General features: G+C 42.2%; 1 protein-coding gene across 5 annotated transcripts in view; it reads left to right on the forward strand.

Moving 5' to 3' along the window:
- The window catches only part of LOC137421285 (receptor-type tyrosine-protein phosphatase delta), a 638,902-nt gene that overhangs the window by 418,673 nt on the left and 200,009 nt on the right, over positions 1-20,220 (forward strand). For all 5 annotated transcript variants that reach the window (XM_078771624.1, XM_068107181.2, XM_068107180.2 and 2 more), the window contains one exon: positions 7,563-7,704. In XM_078771624.1, the coding sequence (XP_078627750.1) occupies positions 7,563-7,704 (142 nt within the window). The remainder of the gene's footprint in view (positions 1-7,562; positions 7,705-20,220) is intronic.

Consider the following 20,220-nt stretch of genomic DNA (forward strand, 5'->3'; position numbering starts at 1 on the left):
GGCTCTCTGCTCACCTTCACTCTTTCATTCCCCTTTTCTCCCACCTCTGGAACAAACTCCCCCACTCCCTTCAATCCCACTCCTCCCTCCAGGTCTTTAAAACAGCTGTTCACCACCATCTCTTATCTTCCCCCATCGAAAACCTTGATCTTTTCTACCCCCGGTAATTCACCCCAGAGTCCTTGCAGTGTTCATATGTTTTAATCCTCTCCCACCTCCCCCCAAGTCCTCCCGATGTCCCTGCTCTCAAATGTTGTGTTTGTGTCCTTCCCCTTCTTCCCCCTCTCTTTTGTGTCCTCCCCCCTCTCTCCCCATCTTGTCTGCCGCTCCCCTTGTTTTTTGTGTTTTGTGTGTCGGTTTGTCTTTTTGTGTGATTAATGTTTGCTCTTTCACGAGCCTCGATCTTGTATACAAAAAAAAAAAAAAAAAAAAAATATATATATATATATATATATATATATATTATATATATACATACATACATACATACATACATACATACATACATACATACATACATACATACACAGTCACGTGAAAAAGTAAGTACACCCCATGTAAAGTTTTGACTTTTTCAACATATTTCAACATACAGCTATTTGATCTTCATTTCAACAATATTGATAGATAAAGGTGATATAATATAACAAATATCATGAAACATTTACATTTTGTAGTCCATTGCATAATTTAAATAAACATAAATGCAAATTTCGCATGTGGGAAAAGTAAGTACACCCATGGCTCTAACAGGTGGTATTGCCCCTTTGGCAGAGACAACCTCAAGTAGGTGTTTCTTATAACTGTCTACCAGTCTCTGACATCGACTGGGAGAAATTTTTGCCCACTCCTCCATGCAGAATTATTTCAGCTGTGCGATGTTTGAGGGGTTTCTTGCATGCACAGCTCGTTTCAAATCCCCCCACAACACCTCGATGGGATTTAGATCCGGGCTTTGACTTGGCCATTCCAGAACACTCCATTTCTTTCTTTTCAGCCATTCCTTGGTGGATTTACTGGTATGTTTAGGGTCATTGTCATGTTGCAAGGTCCACCTTCGGTTGAGCTTAAACTTTCCGACAGATGGCCTCACATTATCCTCAAGCACCCTCTGGTACAATGAAGAATTCATAGTGGATTATATGATGGTGAGCTGCCCAGGCCCTGATGCAGCAAAGCTGCCCAAAACCATAATATTTCCAGCACCATGCTTTACAGTTGGTATCAGGTTCTTGTGGTCAAATGCTGTCTTTTGTTTTCGCCAAACATGTCTTCTGGTACTGTGGCCAAATAGCTCTACCTTTGACTCATCTGTCCAGAGCACATTGTTCCAGAAGTGCTGGTCCTTGCCTAGGTGTTCATTGGCAATCTTTAGTCTTGCCCTGATGTTCTTTCTGGACAGCAAATGTTTCCTCCTGGCACACCTCCCATGTAGATCAAATTTGTGCAGCCTCTTTCTCATGGTAGACTCGTGCACTTCGACATCAACAGTGGCAAGAGCTACCTGTAGGTCCCGTGATGACATTCTGGGGTTTTTAGAGACTTCTTTCAGCATCTTGCGGTCTGCTCTCGGGCTGAACTTGCTGGGGCGGCCTGGCCTGAACAAGTTGGCAGTTGTTTGAAATCTTCTCCACTTGTAGATGATTTTCCGGACACAATGATTGATTTCAAAATGTTTGGCGATCTTTTTAAATCCCTTCCCAGACTCGTAGGCATCTATAACCTTCTTTCTGAAGGCCTCAGAGAGCTCTTTTGATCTCGGCATGGTGACGCCGCACACTTCAACAACAAAGAGCAAACCAAACTAAATGTCTGAGGTTTAAATAAGACAGGTTCCTCCAAGATCCTCTCTAACGATGTTCTAATCATTTGCACCTGAGCTGGTCACCTGATTCTAATTTTCGGTATTTGAAGTCGTGATAAATGTAGGGGTGTACTTACTTTTTCCACACACGAAATTTGCATTTATGTTTATTTAAATTATACAATGGACTACAAAATGTAATTGTTTCATGATATTTGTTATATTATATCACCTTTATCTATCAATATTGTGGAAATGAAGATCAAATAGCTGTATGTTGAAAAAGTCAAAACTTTACATGAGGTGTACTTACTTTTTCACGTGACTGTATATGACACATATATATGATATATATGTGTATAGATATATATGTGTATATATAACATATATCGAGAATTGCCTTATGTAGTAGGATTTCAGCTTCTTTCCTCTTCTTTTTTTGGAAGGCGCTTTGAGATTTTACTTCGAAGTGAATAGCACCGTGAAATAAATAGTGGATGTAATCAATTGAATATTGATCAATCAAGGTGTGGGAAGCCCAGGAGAAGGTGACTTTTCCGTTTTTAACCTTTCATCAGAGCAAAATAGCTCTCCTTGGCTAGGGGACCTCCAATGCTACAAACGAATGGTTAATGCCGGAATCGTCAGCTTCTCCTTGCTTCCAACAGTGCTTAGCATCCTACTATAATTCACCAAATGTCTGTCTGTCCGTTTGAAGATACCGCAAAAACGGTTCAGCCGATCGCAATGATATTTTGGGTGGGTGTTCCTGGGACCCCTGGGAGTAAAATAGGCTGTACTGTTTTTCCAAGTTTTTTCCAAATTTTCCAATTTTCCAGTTTTTCCAAACACGATGGAATAATATTTTCCGATATGAACAGTGATGTGGCTTTTATTGAAATTCTACAATTACTGTTTAGATTTTGATGACAATTATGAACCTGCCGCGAATGTGGAAGTGGACAGATGATGGCAATGCGTGGGTTTGATAATATCCAAATACAACCGTCATTCATTCGTAATGTTAAATCGTTAAACGTTAATCGTGTTAATCGTTTTGTTAAAGTATCAATTGATGATTGGAATTGAGTGAATACAAGTACGATTTTGAATTCGTGATTGTATTCACCCAACCATACGGAACTTCACATCAGGAGTTAAATATTTGTTTATGTCACGAATGTTGTTAAAAGTTTTTTAAAATATTTATGTCATTTCATTTGTGATTGGAGTTATGCTGTTTGGAATGAAAAAAAGAGATATCAAGTTCAAGTGAATGACGAAATGCCGTGACGGTTTCTACTTTCTAAATGTGAATTCGCAGATCGCCATATGCAGATTCGCCATTGACTGGGAATGGAACACACGTACCCGTTTGTTTGCACGTTAAATCGTTATTGCAATAAGCAATAAGCACGTTTGTTTGCAAACGGGTACGTTTTTCATGGAAGTCCTTCACGAACTTGCTGTCCATGTCTGACGTGTGACTTAAGGTGCTACAGGAATGTGGAATGTATTGGTTTCATGCTTTAGCATTCGCCGTATCTGCATTGTCTGTTTGCTTCTGGCCTCCCACCCGTGCTATGCACGGGTGCCTCACTGGTACATCTAATAACGTTCCGTTGAATACATCCATTATTGTACCTGTCTGCTGATGCAAATCGACACTTGTCCTCATGATAAAGACCAGTTTTCCATTTTATACAAACTAAGTCTTAAACCACCTTACATGTGGTTTAGAAAGTTCAGCTGCAAATAATTGAATGAAGAATTAATAATGATTTAATTTAAAAAAAAAAAAACAAGTAAAAAGAACACCCGGGAGACAGGCAATAAGCACGTATCTAATAGACAAATACATTTACTATGCCCATTTCAGTGCATGAATGATCTGCACACCCAGAAATTGTAAGCCTATGTGAGGATAGTGCGATGGAGTGGCCATTTCCTTGTACATTTTACATGGGACAATGCAAGTGTACAGTATATGTCCCGAGGTCAGGAAACATATATATATATATATCTATAGTACCGGAACTAAAAAAATATTCGGTTGATCCTCCACATCATCTTGCTATGGAGAGGGTCGGAGCTTGGAATGCACATACACATTTGCCCAAAATTTTCTCCTATCCTATTCCGCCCCCTATTGCTGAGAAGGGCGGAGCTTGTTCAAGAAAACTCATCAGTAAACTTACAAATCTATAGTACCAGTACTAACAATAATTGGTTGGTCCTCCACATCATCTTGCTGAGGAGAGGGGTGGAGCTTGGACGGTGCATGCTCATTTTCCCAAAATTACTTCCTACACCACTCCGCCCAGTAATGGTGTGAAGGGTGGAGCTTGATCAAACAAACTCGTCAGTAAACTTACAAATCTATAGTACCAGTACTAAAAATAATTGGTTGGTCCTCCACATCATCTTGCTGAGGAGAGGGGTGGAGCTTGGACGGTGCATGCTCATTTGCCCAAAATTAGCTCCTACACCACTCTGCCCACTATTGGTGTGAAGGGTGGAGCTTGATTAAACAAACTCGTCAGTAAACTTACAAATCTATAGTACTAGTACTAAAAATAATTGGTTGGTCCTCCACATCATCTTGCTGAGAAGAGGTACTGTGCATGCGCATTTGGACTGTGCTTGCACATTTGGATTATGCATGCGCATTTGGACTGTGCATGCGCATTTGGACTGTGCATGCACATTTTGACTGTGCATGCGCATTTGGACTGTGCTGTGTGCATGCGCATTTGGACTGTGCGTGCGCATTTGGACCTGTGCATGCGCATTTGGACTGTGCATGCGCATTTGGACTGTGCATGCGCATTTGGACTGTGCATGCGCATTTGGACTGTGCATGCGCATTTGGACTGTGCATGCGCATTTGGACTGTGCATGCGCATTTGGACTGTGCATGCGCATTTGGACTGTGCATGCGCATTTGGACTGTGCAGTGTGCATGTGCATTTGGACTGTGCATGCGCATTTGGACTGTGTGTGCGCATTTGGACTGTGTGTGCGCATTTGGACTGTGCGTGCGCATTTGGACTGTGTGTGCGCATTTGGACTGTGCATGCGCATTTGGACTGTGCATGCGCATTTGGACTGTGCCCTGGTGTTGGGCTAGCAGCTAGGGTGCCGGCTTAGGATGCGAGGATCCTGGGTTCGAATCCCGGTCGATCGCTGAATTAACGCCAGTGGGGTTGACTCAGCCTGTCATCCTTCCGAGGTCGGCTAATTGAGTAACAGTTCACTGGTAATTCCCTGTTTGTCGTTAAAGGCGGCAAAAAGGGTTGGCGTCAGGAAGGGCATCCGGCCGTAAAACATTGCTTCAAAAAGGGGACCAAAAAAACAACAACAACCACGGTTCCCGAAAAAGGCCAACCCCCGCTCTGCGGGGAAAAATGGCCTCTAAAGGTGGTTATTATATGCGCATTTGGACTGTGCATGCGCATTTGGACTGTGCATGTGCATTTGGACTGTGCATGCGCATTTGGACTGTGCATTCCCATTTGGACTGTGCGTGCGCATTTGGACTGTGCGTGCGCATTTGGACTGTGCGTGCGCATTTGGACTGTGCGTGCGCATTTGGACTGTGCGTGCGCATTTGGACTGTGCGTGCGCATTTGGACTGTGCGTGCGCACTTGGACTGTGCGTGCGCACTTGGACTGTGCGTGCGCACTTGGACTGTGCGTGCGCATTTGGACTGTGCATGCGCACTTGGACTGTGCATGCGCATTTGGACTGTGCATGCGCACTTGGACTGTGCATGCGCACTTGGACTGTGCATGCGCATTTGGACTGTGCATGCGCATTTGGACTGTGCATGCGCATTTGGACTGTGCATGCGCATTTGGACTGTGCATGCGCATTTGGACTGCATGCGCATTTGGACCGTGCATGCGCATTTGGACCGTGCATGCGCATTTGGACCGTGCATGCGCATTTGGACTGTGCATGCGCATTTGCCCCAAATTTTCTCCTATCCTACTCTGCCCCATAATATTGGTGAGAAGGGCAGAGCTTGTTCAAGCAAATTAAGTGTTATAAATACAGATAGATTTGATCGATTGAGAGGTAGCAGTGTCGTGCACCACTTTTTTGTAGGAGTTGTTTGTGAAACTGCTTATAGCCACTCTCGACACACAAGACCAAAAAGAATACTTTGCACGTGATCACACATTAGACATGTTGATGGCTTTACATTATATTGATGCTTCGCCAACGGTTGGGCCCAATTGGAATTTCCTTGAGTTTTAAGCAGGTATCTTTGTGTGAAAAAGCAGCCATTTTGTTTCTTTTTTTATTGTTTCTCCTCCAAAGTTTGATTTCAATCTAACAGCAAAAAGGTTGAATGAAGTAATACTGAATCTTGCTACCATCACTATTATGATGTTCATTCAATTTCCTCAGAAATTCCATGTGATTCCACCCTTTCCCCTTTCCTTTGCACGATTTACAGCTACTTCATGTTACTATCTCCAACATTTTTTCACTTGCCTTCATCAACACTTCACAGATGGCTTTCTTCAGCATCTTTCATCAATCCATTGACGTAATATCTCGATATTCGATTATTTTAAAATCTACTGTAGTTGCCATCATGACATTTGCAGAGAGGTTGTTCCATTCATGGATCACCTTCTGGCTAAAAAACGTATTCCTGACATCAAGTTTGGATATTGACTGCTTCCACAATTTAAAATGGTGTCCTGGCATTTGCAGTGTTTTTTGTGTCGGAGAAAACGACGTTTATCGGTACTCATAATTTCCCATAGAGGAGCTTGTAGACTGTGATCATATCATCCCAGTAGCGCCTGTAGTACGGCGAGTGAGGATTTAGGGTTCCCAAACGCCATTCATTTGGGAGTCATCTTAGTTCAGGAACTAGTCAAGTCGCCTGCTTCTGAGCCTTCTCAATCCTACACCATCAACTTTATAGCTTGTATCTTCCCACCACCTTCTTTGGATACTTTCTTCGACGTTTCTTCTCAGCGTTTCTTTCTAAAATCATTTTGATCCATCCTGCCCTTCACTTTCGAGTTTGACGACTCTATCATCTGTCTTCTACCGACTCCTATCCGGCCTTGCTCCCCCAGCTCTGTCTGTGCTCTGTCCCCCAAGTCCTCCTTCAGGTCGCACAAGATCTGCCAGCAACCCTCTACTGGTTAAAAGGACAAAATCTAGGCTCTCTGCTCACCTTCACTCTTTCATTCCCCTTTTCTCCCGCCTCTGGAACAAACTCCCTCACTCTCTTCAATCCCACTCCTCCCTCCAGGTCTTTAAAACAGCTGTTCATCACCATCTCTTATCTTCCCCCATCCAAAACCTTGATCTTTTCCACCCCCGCTAATTCACCCCAGATCCACTTTTTTGAAATACCGACTTCTTTCCTGGAAGTCCTAGCAGTGTCCATGTGTTTTTTTTACCCCTCCCACCCCACTTCCCACACCTCCTCCCCCCAAGCCCTCTCCCTCCCACAGATCTCCCGATGTCCCTGTTCTCTACTGTTGTACTTGTGTGCTGCCCTCTCTCTCCCCATCTTGTCTCCTGCTCCCTTTATTTCGTCTTATGTGTCGGTTTTTTTTTTGGATTAATGTTAGCTCTTACATGAGCCTCAATCTTGTATGCAAAAAAAAAAAAAAAAGCTCATTGTTTGCTCATTTTGTTCACCAACTTATCACTTACTTTATTTATATTGGTCTATTTTTCTCAACCCATCATCATCTTTTTGCCCCAATTTGTCTTCTGCAGGTTATAGAATTTGATGGAGGCTCTGGGTCTGTACTCCGAATTCAGCCTCTGCGGCCACAGAGAGATGAGACTACATATGAATGTTCGGCTGTCAACACTCTGGGCCACATCACTGCGATCGCTCGGCTGGTTGTACACAAAGGTGAGGCATTCAGCATAGGTATTACTTCCGCAGTTATTATACATGTTGCCAACTGATAATATGCTGTCATTGTTTGCACATCTGCATCTGTTGACGTGTTCTTGTGTGCCAGTCGGGTATGTTTATGGTGTGCCCTGTTGCTGGGCAGACACTGTCAGAAGGGCTTCCAGGAGAAATTATTTTGTTGTGTTTGGCTGTTGACCAGATGTGATTTGCATAACAAATCGCTCAGATTATGGTTGCTTGGATCTAGCGTCAAGCACAACACTGATGCACAGATTCCTTTTGCTGGAGAAATTATTTATTTTCCTCTGAATCCATATATGTATATTTTTGATTGATGAAAAAGCACTGTGTTAACAGACTAAAATGGCATTTTCTATCACTCGTCACTTAAGTTTTTGCTATAAAATTTACACAATTTTTTTTTTGGGGTTGCAGTTGCAAAATGAAAACGATTCAGCATATTCAGACTCAAAACTGCGCTACTTTCTACCAAAACGCCGTATTGTCATCTTGTTTCTGTGAGTTGTCACAGTGCTCACACTGCAGAGCATGTACATATTGCACGGATGTGTGGATGATCCTCATGTGCCAGGCACATTATGCTGCCGTGGCCGTCTCATTGGCAAAAAGGGGCACAATCCTGTATGGGTCGTCATTCGACATGGGATCCTCGACAGACTCATCCCCAGCTAGCTAGTCCTCATTTTGCCAACATCAGAAGGATGATACACTGAGTCAAGTTGCCTGATGATAATTCGGCACGTCCAGGGCTTGAACTCATGACCTTAAGACCCCAAGCCAACCGCTTTGAGCATTAAGCCACCACCAAGCTTACAAAATATATAGAAGGCCTGAATTTATTTCACGTTTTCACTTGGCATTGCTATTAAGAGAATGTAGGTGAACTTGCAAAGGGCAAGACGCCAGGTAGCCTGTGCAATCAGAATACAGTACTGGACAGAAAACCACAGTAAAGAGGAGCTGCCATCCCCAATTCAGACCCCATTAACCTTTCCTAAACCAACCATCTCACTTGCTAGTTTCAGTATTTCCTCCCCTCCTCCCTTTCCTTTTCCTGGTCGTTCATTTCCTTGATGTTTGGCCCACTGTCAGGTTCTCTTCGATGAGCCTCACTCGGGTAAAGAAAAAAATAAAAATGGCACTCTGAGAAATGAAGATTGATTAGAATGGAAAGTATGAGTTTGTTTCCACCATCACGGGGACAGCTGTCTGTTTTTTGCCAAAGCACACTGAAGTAGTTTTCTTTTTAGGGAACAGGCAGTCAATGGGCACTCTTTTTTCAATGCAGTATAAATATTGGAGACCTGGAAATTTAAGTCGAATACGTTTAATTGTTATTGTATTGGCCAGACTAGTAACGGTACCCGCCCTATGGGTGGGGCTTCAATTGGGAGGCCCAAGTGAAAAGGCAAAATATCAGAAATTGAAGGCTTTTTTTATTTTAAACGATTCATATAAACATCCGTTAAATCATATCACACGCAAATCATCAAAATCTAAACAGTATTTGTAGAATTTCGATAAAAGCCACATCACTGTTCATATCGGTAAATATTATTCCATTGTATTTGGAAAAACTGGAAAATTTGAAAATTGGAAAAATTGGGAAAACAATATAGCCTATTTTACTCTTGGGCAGCGGTTCTTAACCTGGGGGTCGTGACCCCCCCATCGGGGTCGTTTGGGGTTTTCCGGGGGTCATGAAGGGGTCATAAATAACATCAATTTGTTGAGCCCATTTTTAGGAACCTAACAAAGGTACATAGCACACACAGTATTTTGTTCACGTATGCGCATACGTCACGACCCCCAGGTTAAGAACCGCTGCTCTAGGGGGTCCCAGGATTACCCACCCCAAATTTTGTTGCGATCGGTTCAGCCGTTTTTGCGGTACCTGGGAACAGATGGACGGACAGACAGACATACAGACATTTGGTGATTTATAGTAAGATGGAGACAATATTCTTTTTAAAAAATAAAATAAAATAAACCATCATCTGGAGAGCTTTGATTTATCCAAGGAAGTGATCGAACACTTGCTACTCAACAATAGATTTGTTAAACTTACACAAATTGTTCTAAATGATGCGCACTGAGTTGGCTGTAGTCCAGTATATTAGGTCGGACTATGTATACATTTTCAGTTGTTAGTTGTGGTGCTTGTGGAATGCATGGGATGATCAAAACGCTTATAGAAGTGTATTTCCAAGGCAGTTCTACGTAATCTGTATTCCTAGATTATGCACACCTGGCTACATAGCTCAGCGGGAGCAAGCTTACCTCTCAGCTGTGACTGAAGAACTTCAGGGGACTCCTTAAGCCTCAGGGGGGCAGAAACCTCAGGGGACTCCTTAAGATTCAAAATACAATGTTTTTTTTTGTTTTTGCTCGCATATCCCTTTGAGCCAATATTTCTGGTGAAATTTTAATTCCTGCTTGGATCAGGAATATAATTATAAACTGCTATATAACCCCATGAAGAACCTAGATCGTTGCGAGAACAACTGTGGCACCCTTATGAGGCTTCATAATGTTGAACCCTTTTGATGCCCTCAATATCCTTTTTTATTCTTTCTTTTATTTTTGTTTACAAAGTCGAGGCTCGGATGAGAGCATATAACGGATCAGAACACAACAGAGTAAAAGGAACAGTCGGGTCACCAACAGCAGGGTTGAAGGACAAAATAGAGGGAGATTGGAAAAATAAGGTGTGTGGGGAGAAATGACAGGAAGCGGAGGATCCATGGGGCGGACAAGATGGATACAGCAGTAAGGAAAAACTGGAAATTTGGAAGGTGGTGGTCTTTGGGGGTTTACAGGGGTAGAAAATATAATGGTTTTGGATTGGGGATGATCTGCGATGGTGGTAAACAGCTGTCTTGAAGACCTGAATGGAAGAATGAGATTGAAGCGAATGTGGAGGTTGGTTCCACAGGTGCGGAAAAAAAGAGGAACAAATGAGTGGAGGTGAGCATTGATCCTGGATTTCTGTTTCACGAGAAGGGGGTTGATGTTGGAATACTTGCACCCTGCAGAAACCTCGGGGGACAAAGCACGGAATGTTCAGAGGGTGCAACGTTGCAGGAGAAGGTAGAAGACAGAGAGACCACCGACTTGTCTGTGATGGGAAAGTGATAGGCCCATAGACTCTGCTGGCCCATACTAGTGATATGACCAGCTGGCCCACATACACTCAAAGTGATAAGTCCATGCTAGGAATAGGACGGGGCACAGGACACTACCTTAATGACTCCAGCCTTAACAGGGAAGGGAGATGGAAATATTCCGTTGAGAGATGCACGTTGACTACAAGAGTAGAGGAAGTCAGTAAGCCATGTGTGGACTTAGCCTTGGATGCCATAGACAGAGATTTTGTCGACCAGGGTAGGGTATTTGTTTACATTTGATGTTGCATCTTTTTATTCATTACTAGCAGAAGTACCCGGCGTTGCCGGGCAGGGGAGGGGGGGGGGGGAGGGAGGAATGGGGGATGGGGGGGAAAAGGGGGAGGGAGGCAGGAGAGGAAGGGGGTTCATCATCTTTTCGTTGAATATATGTTGGTGAATGTGGCGTTCATGACGTTTCTGAGTTAAGTGTGATGCCGATCAGGAAGAAGAAGAAGCCGTACTACCAACTTCGTACACTTCCGGAATTGTTTGATTTATTTGTGTTCAAATGTCTGGTGATTGTTTTGTATTTATTTATGCGAATGTGTACTTGTATAGAACTGTAATTAATTTTTAAAAGCTTAGGCACGATCGAGCGATTTTTATTTATTTATTTATTTTAAAACTCCAAAAAAACGAACTTTTTTTTTTCAATTTTTTTTTGGCCTAAAACTCTCCCAGGCACTCACTGATGAACCTCTGAAAGTTTGACGAAGATTCGTCCAGCCATCTCTGAGAAAGATGGTGACACACAGACAGACATCTCTCATATAGTAGATACTCTTAAAAATATACCGAAATAATTTGCATTGGCCTGCCTATTTATTTTGGGCCTGCACTTAATAATTGTCATGTTAGGGCCTAATAGCTGCTTGAACATGGGTAGCACAAGATGCTGCGAGTTCTCTCCTGAGAGATACAGACCGTTCAAATTTGAAACATTTTGCTCTCTCACTCCATGCAGTGATCTCTCACATTCTCAAGCACTAGATAAAGATCTCACGCATTGACTCAACAGATCAGTGTACTTTGTACATGCACTTGGAAAGTTTCTGTGGTGAGTCTTAAAACGCAACTGTGATCGTTTTTGGTAGTGTATGAATACATACCTTGAACAGCTTTCTGGAAAAGAATTGCACAATGTCTGAGTAGATCTGATCCACAAAGGTGGCAACATTCACTCAACATCCTGGCACGTTCAATGTATTCCAATTATACCAGCAGAAAATGCTTCGCAATGTAACGCTGCCTCCAACAGCCGAGAGAGCTGGAACTCAAGAAAGTTTGAATGACTCGGTGTTTATTTCATGACTCAAGCTCTGAGTTCATCAAACAACCTACCTTTCTCCCACTATTTTGAGTTCCATCGGTGTTCCATACCCCATCACAATCATGCTTTTGTGTCACCGTCTGAGATTAATAGTTTCTGAAAATGTCACCAACAGCCTACTACTTTTGAATTTATTGTGCATCTTTTACTTTTAGCCATGTTATAAGGTTAAAAAACATCACCTGCCACATAATTTCTCCCTCCATGATTCAAATATTTCTGTATTCAGAGGAGAAATGGTCAGCTTGGTCAAGGATTCTGGAAATGTTTTCTGGATGGCTGGATTGTAATGTTGATGAATGAATGAATAAATAAATAAATAAACAAACAAACAAACAAACCAGATGAATAACAATTTTTGAGCATGTATCTTGAGACAAATTCCTTTAATTGAAAATCACAAATGTATTTGATAAGGTGGAAATCTAATTGGCGACAAGGAAGATGTTGTTGTGTGGAGCCTGGTTGCTATGGAAGCTAATTGTTTACCAAAATGCGACAATAGGTGCTGGATAAATACGTTCACAGATCAAAATAAAAAACGTTGCACTGGAACAAAAGAAAATTGTTTTTTGTATACAAGATCGATGCTCATGTAAGAGCTAACATTAATCACAAAAAAACAAACGGACACATAAAAAACATATAATAAAGGGAGCGGGAGACAAGATGGGGAGAGAGAGAGGGAAGCACACAAGTACAACAGTAGAGAACATGGACATCGGGAGATCTGTGGGAGGGAGAGGGCTTGGGGGACTGGTGAACCGATTGGAGCAGAAGAAGAACAGCAAACATTTGCAGGGAAGTTAGCCATAACCAAGTCGAGGAGAGAAGATGCTCCGTTGACTGAGATCCGGGTTGGGAAATTGACAGATTGTGTCAGTCCCAGTTGGTCGCAGAAGTCCTTTGCTGAGGTGTCATGGCTGGTGTGAGAGGTACCCACACCCAGCCAACTGGCATGGTGACAGTTGAAATCACCACATATGAGGAAGAGAGAGTTGGGATGAGTCTATCGAATTTGGTCCATGTTATCAGACAACCCTGGTGTTGGGCTAGTGGCTAGGGTGCCGGCTTAGGATCCTAGGATCCTTGGTTCGAATCTCGGTCGATCGCTGAATTAACGCCAGGGGGGTTGACTCAACCTGTCATCCTTCCGAGGTCGGCTAATTGAGTACCAGTTCACTGGTAATTCCCTGTTTGTCGTTAAAGGCGGCAAAAAGGGTTGGCGTCAGGAAGGGCATCCGGCCGTAAAACATTGCTTCAAAAAGGGGACCAAAAAACGACAACAACCATGGTTCCCGAAAAAGGCCAACCCCCGCTTGCGGGGAAAAATGGCCTCTAAAGGTGGTTTTTTTTATCAGACAGCGAGATGTAGATGGAGTCATCACTGTTTGGTGGACTGTATAACACACATAAGCACAAAAGGTGGGAGCGAAGGGGAAGCCGTAGTCAGAGGTACTCCTGGGGGTGAGGTGGAGAGAGAGAGGGCAGTGCAGGGAGAGTGAGGAAGAGAGTTTCTGATAAAGATTGAAGTTGAGGTGCTAGAATCCTGGGCGGTGTCCAATTGCAGCAATCCACAGTGCCCTCCAATTGCAGCAATGCCTTACAACAGAGAGTCATATCTTCACTAAGGTGTTCTTTCAGGGTGAATCACTGTATGGGATGGGACCCCACACTGCCATCCCTTCAGGCTGTCCTTCACACTGTTGTTGCAATGTGGAGCAAACACCAGTTTGTACTTGAGACAAATATATACAGTGCCCTCCATAAGTATTGGAACAGTGAAGTCAAATTTATTATGATTGCTTTATACTCAAGAAATTTGGATTTCAGATCAAACGATGAATAGGAGGCAAAAGTACAGGTCAGCTTTTATATATTGGTATTTATATGTATATACTCATTTGTTTTACCATTGTAGAACAATCGCACTTATTAATGTTCAGTCCCTCTATTTTAGGTAAGCATAAGTATTGAAACAGAAAACTGACAGGTGTTTCTTGTTGCTCCAGTGTTTCTGTTGATCATTCACACATAAAAGAGCTGTGAATGTCTAGTTTTGGTTTTAGCCTTTGATTTTTCCTTGGGAGTCTGCCTTTCGAGTCAGTAGGCATAAACCAACATGAAGACCAGAGACCAGAGAACATCATGAAGACCAACATGAAGACCATGGGGCCTGTGAAAGAAAAACAAGCAAATTAGAAGCTGAAAGAACAGAATAATTCAAAATAAGAACCAGAGCACAAAAATTGGGCATAGCAAATACAACAATTTGGAATGTCTTGAAAAGAAAAGAAACCACTAGGGTACTTAACAATGGACAACGGTGATGTCGATGGGTCACAGGCTCGATGCAGTTATTGCATGCCAGGTCAGCCAAGGAAAACAACTGCAGTTGAAGACAGAAAAATCATCAGAACTGTGATGAAAAACTCGAAAACAACTCTCAGTGACATCAGCAACAACCTCCAGAGAGCAGGGGTGAAAGTATCACAAATACTGTTTGCAGAAGACTTCGACAGTAGAATTACAAAGGATACACCACAAGATGAAAACCTCTCATCAGCACAAAAATAGAAAGGCCAGATTAGAATTTGCCAAGAATACAGAGGTGAGCCAGTGAATTCTGGAACAAATGTTATGGACAGATGAGACCAAGATAAAGCAAATTAGAAGCTGAAAGAACAGAATAATTCAAAATAAGAACCAGAGCACAAAAATTGGGCATAGCAAATACAACAATTTGGAATGTCTTGAAAAGAAAAGAAACCACTAGGGTACTTAACAATGGACAACGGTGATGTCGATGGGTCACAGGCTCGATGCAGTTATTGCATGCCAGGTCAGCCAAGGAAAACAACTGCAGTTGAAGACAGAAAAATCATCAGAACTGTGATGAAAAACTCGAAAACAACTCTCAGTGACATCAGCAACAACCTCCAGAGAGCAGGGGTGAAAGTATCACAAATACTGTTTGCAGAAGACTTCGACAGTAGAATTACAAAGGATACACCACAAGATGAAAACCTCTCATCAGCACAAAAATAGAAAGGCCAGATTAGAATTTGCCAAGAATACAGAGGTGAGCCAGTGAATTCTGGAACAAATGTTATGGACAGATGAGACCAAGATAAACCTTTACCAAAGAGATGGAAAGGTGAACATGTGGAGAAAGGAAGGAACTGCATGTGATACAAAGCTTACGACCTCATCTGTGAAGCATGGTGGAGGTAGTGTCATGGCCTGGGCTTGTATGTCTGCCTCTGGAACTGGCTCACTCATATTTATTGATGATGGTGATGGCAGCAGCAGAATGAGCTTAAAGTGTACAGAAACATTTTGTCTTCCTTTGTACAAAGCCTGGTGTTGGCTTAGCGGTTAGGGTGCAGGCTTGGGATCCTAGGATCCTGGGTTTGAATCCCGGTTGATCGCTAAATTAACACCAGGGGGTTGACTCAGCCTGTCATCCTTCCGAGGTCGGCAAATTGAGTACCAGCTTGCTGGGATGAATGATCCCGGTGTGTACGCCGGTTTAGAATAGGTACACCGTATCCCTGCGCATCGTAAGAGGCGACTAAGGGTTGGCGTCAGGAAGGGCATCCGGCCATAAAAACATTGCCTCAAACAGGGAACCATGATGATTGTCATGGGGCCCGCAAGGCTAAACCCCGCTCCAGCGGGGAAAATGGTCTTAAAACGATCATTCATATTCATATTCATTCATTGTACAAGAAAATGCCTTCAAACTCATTGGGTGGCACTTCACCATGCAGCAAGACAACGACGCAAAACACACTGTCAACATATCCAAAAGGAGTTCATCAGGGGGAAAAGTGGAAGGTTTTCGATTGGCCAAGTCAATTTCTGATTTAAATCCAATGGAGCTTGAATTTCACTTGCTGAAGAGGAGACTAAAGTCAGAAACCCTTAAAAGAAACAACAACTGAAAATGGCTGCAGTAAAGGCTTGGCAAATCATCTTAAAGGAAGGGTTTGGTGATGTTGATGAGTCACAAGCTCGATGCAGTTATTGCATTCTTGGGATATTTAACCAAATACTAACTAATCCGTCCCAATATATATACTTAGCTAAAATGGGGAGACTGAACATAAAAAGTGCTATTGTTCTACAATGGTAAAACTTTTTTTTTCTTCTTTTTTTTCTTATTTTTGTATACAAGATCGAGGCTCGTGAAAGAGCTAACATTAATCACACAAAAAGTCAAACCGACACACAAAACACAAAAAACAAGGGGAGCGGCAGACAAGATGGGGAGAGAGGGGGAGAGGAGAGGGGGAGAGGGAGAGAAGGGGAAGGACACAAACACAACATTTGAGAGCAGGGACATCGGGAGAAATGTGGGAGGGGGAGGGCTTGGGGGGAGGTGGGAGAGGTATAAAACATATGAACACTGCAAGGACTCTGGGGTGAATTAACGGGGGTAGAAAAGATCAAGGTTTTGGATGGGAGAAGATAAGAGATGGTGGTGAACAGCTGTTTTAAAGACCTGGAGGGGGGAGTGGGATTGAAGGGAGTGGGGGAGTTTGTTCCAGAGGTGGGAGAAAAGGGGAATGAAAGAGTGAAGGTGAGCAGAGAGCCTAGATTTTGGCAGTTTAACCATAAGAGGGTTGCAGGCAGATCTTGTGTGACCTGAAGGAATATTGGGGGGACAGAGCACAGAGAGAGCTGGGGGAGCAAGGCCGGAGAGGAGTCGGTAGAAGACAGAAAGAACACCAACTTGCCTGCGGTGAGTGAGTGAAAGGCCCTCGGAGTTAACTTCATCGCGGGAGATTCCAATGATTCTGAAAGCTTTGGCCTCAACAGCGTGAAGCCGAGCTAGGTGTGAGGCAGGAGCACCAGCCCAGAGGGGGGAACAGTATTCCATTGAGCTGCGGATGAAAGCCTTGCATGTGGTGAGGAGCTCAGGTGTGCCAAGGAAGGACTTCGCACGACGGAGGATGCCCAGTCGGCGACTGGCTTTGGAGGCCAGCTTGGAAATGTGGTTTTCCCAAGAAACATCATGGCAGCTAGTGAGACCCAAAAGCTTGAGCGACAGAACTTCTTGGAGAGGATTGTTGAGAAAGTAGATGGGAGGGTTTTTCAGTCGGTCCTTTCGGAGAGACATTGTAAGAGTGTGAGATTTGTCAGGATTGAAAGACAAGTTCCACTTGTTTGACCAGTCTGTGATTTTGTCCAGGTCTGCAGAGAGTGAGGAGGCTGCAGACTGTCGATCTGAGGGATTAGGAATGGAGCGGCAGATAGTGGAGTCATCAGCAGAGAGATAGAGAGGATTTTCCAGAGAGTCGGAGAGATCATTGATGAAGACCAGAAATAGCACAGGGCCCAGAACACGACCTTGGGGAACTCCAGCCAGAACAGGAAGGGGAGATGAGAGAAATCCATTCAGGGCCACACTTTGCCTATGACCAGAGAGGAAGTCCGCAAGCCATGAGTGGAGATTTCCATGGATACCATAGGAGGAGAGTTTGGTGAGCAGAGCTGGGTGCCAGACCGTATCGAAGGCACGTGATATGTCAAGTGAGACAGCTCTGATTTCCTGTTTGGCATTGAGGACCTCCATCCATTGTTGAGACAGCACAAGCAACATGTCCAGAGTAGAATGACCTGGTCTGAATCCAAATTGATGATCAGAGATCAAGCCATTGGAGAAGAGGAAGGATTTGATATCCGAAGCAATGATGGATTCCATGACTTTGCTGATAATTGGAAGCAGGCTGATTGGTCTGTAGTTGCAAGGATCTGTTTTTGCACCTTTTTTGTGTAAAGCGGTAATGTTTGCTGATTTCCAAGATGCTGGCAGATGACCTTGAACAAAAGAGAGGGTGAAAAGAACAGAGAGAGGGTGAGATAGAGCGGCAGAGCAGGATTTTAGGACCCGTTGGCTGATGCCGTCTGGTCCAGTTGCAGAATCAGAGTCGAGGTTTGAGAAAAACTTCTCCACCTTATCAGGAGGAAAGGATACAGAGTCCAGGAGCAGCTGCGTACGACTGGGTACGGTGGGTACAGAGAGGGATGGGTTTGGGACACAAGTATGTGGTGAATGTGAACACACTTTTTCCACATGTTAAATTTGCATTTATGTTTATTTAAATTATACAATGGACTACAAAATGTAAATGTTTCATGATATTTGTTATATTATATCACCTTTATCTATCAATATTGTTGAAATGAAGATCAAATAGCTGTATGTTGAAATATGTTGAAAAAGTCAAAACTTTACATGGGGTGTACTTACTTTTTCACTTGACTGTATATATGTATATGTATATGTATTTTAATGTTTATTGTGTGATGATAGACCATTTAAATGACATCTTGGAGAATATACATTCCATATTATATCATCTGCTTTATTTATAGAGCTGCATTTAATACACGTATATATTTGGAGAGAAACTAAACACACAAACCGCTCAAGGCAGTCAATACGCCATCAATATCCGGGTTCAAGGTGAGTTGTACCAACTGCACATGCACAGCACCTCCCGTGATAATAAATCTAGATTATTGTTATCGCGATAGTAAATCTAAAGCAGGATTATTGCCCAATCACGATTTATATATATACAGTATATACATACATACATATATATATATATATATATATATATATATATATATATATATATATATATATATATATATATATATATATACATACATACATACATACATATATATATATATATATACATACATATATATATATATATATATATGTATATATATATATATATATATATATGTATGTATGTATATACTGTATATATATAAATCGTGATTGGGCAATAATCCTGCTTTAGATTTACTATCGCGATAACAATAATCTAGATTTATTATCACGGGAGGTGCTGTGCATGTGCAGTTGGTACAACTCACCTTGAACCCGGATATTGATGGCGTATTGACTGCCTTGAGCGGTTTGTGTGTTTAGTTTCTCTCCAAATATATACGTGTATTAAATGCAGCTCTATAAATAAAGCAGATGATATAATATGGAATGTATATTCTCCAAGATGTCATTTAAATGGTCTATCATCAAACAATAAACATTAAAATGAAAAATCACTAATGGAGCGACACTTGGCAAAACAAAACAAAGTAGAATGGCACTCAGTAGAGCATCGTTTTGATCTCAAAAATAATTAGTGGTTTTATTCAGTGACCTGATATGCAAATGGTCTTCAAAGTTTAAGTTAATCGGATGAAAATTGACAATTTTATAAATTTGGCCTATGTTGACCTTTTGGCCTATGTTGACGTTTTGGCCTATGTTGACCTCAAAAATAGTTGTTGGTTGAATTCAGTTAGCTGATATGAAAATCCTTTTCAAATTTCAAGTCAATCGTAAAAAAAATTGAGGATTTTAGAAATTTGAAAAAGGTGGTTGACCTTTGGCCTATGTTTATCTCAAAAATAGTTGGTGGTTGAATTCAGTTAACTGATATGAAAATCCTATTCAAATTTCAAGTCAATCGGATGAAAATTGAGGATTTTAGAAATTTGAAAAAGGTGGTTGACCTTTGGCCTATGTTTATCTCAAAAATAGTTGGTGGTTGAATTCAGTTAACTGATGTGAAAATCCTATTCAAATTTCAAGTCAATTGGATGAAAATTGAGGATTTTAGGAATTTTAAAAAAGTGGTTGACCTTTGGCCTATGTTGACCTTTTGACTTCAAAAATATATAGGATTTTGTCGGACCATGAACTCTAACATTTGGTGAAGTTTCGTGAGGATCTGTTTAAAATTGTGACCTGTAGGCAAGTATAAGTGAGCGGACAAACACGCACACAAACCGGAGTGATCAACACACTTGGAAAAAAAAACATTCTCTTTTTGCCAAATAACAAACATCCAATTAATGAACAACCAGATGTCGAAATCGCCGATCCGTTTGGGTTTGCTTTGTGTGTGCACCAGGTTGAGCACAAAAGGTGACATGTCGTTAAAGGTCGACAAGGTTAGC

Source organism: Myxine glutinosa, chromosome 2, assembly GCF_964187855.1.
Source record: "Myxine glutinosa chromosome 2, kmMyxGlut1.1, whole genome shotgun sequence".
NCBI classification, from domain to species: domain Eukaryota; kingdom Metazoa; phylum Chordata; class Myxini; order Myxiniformes; family Myxinidae; genus Myxine; species Myxine glutinosa.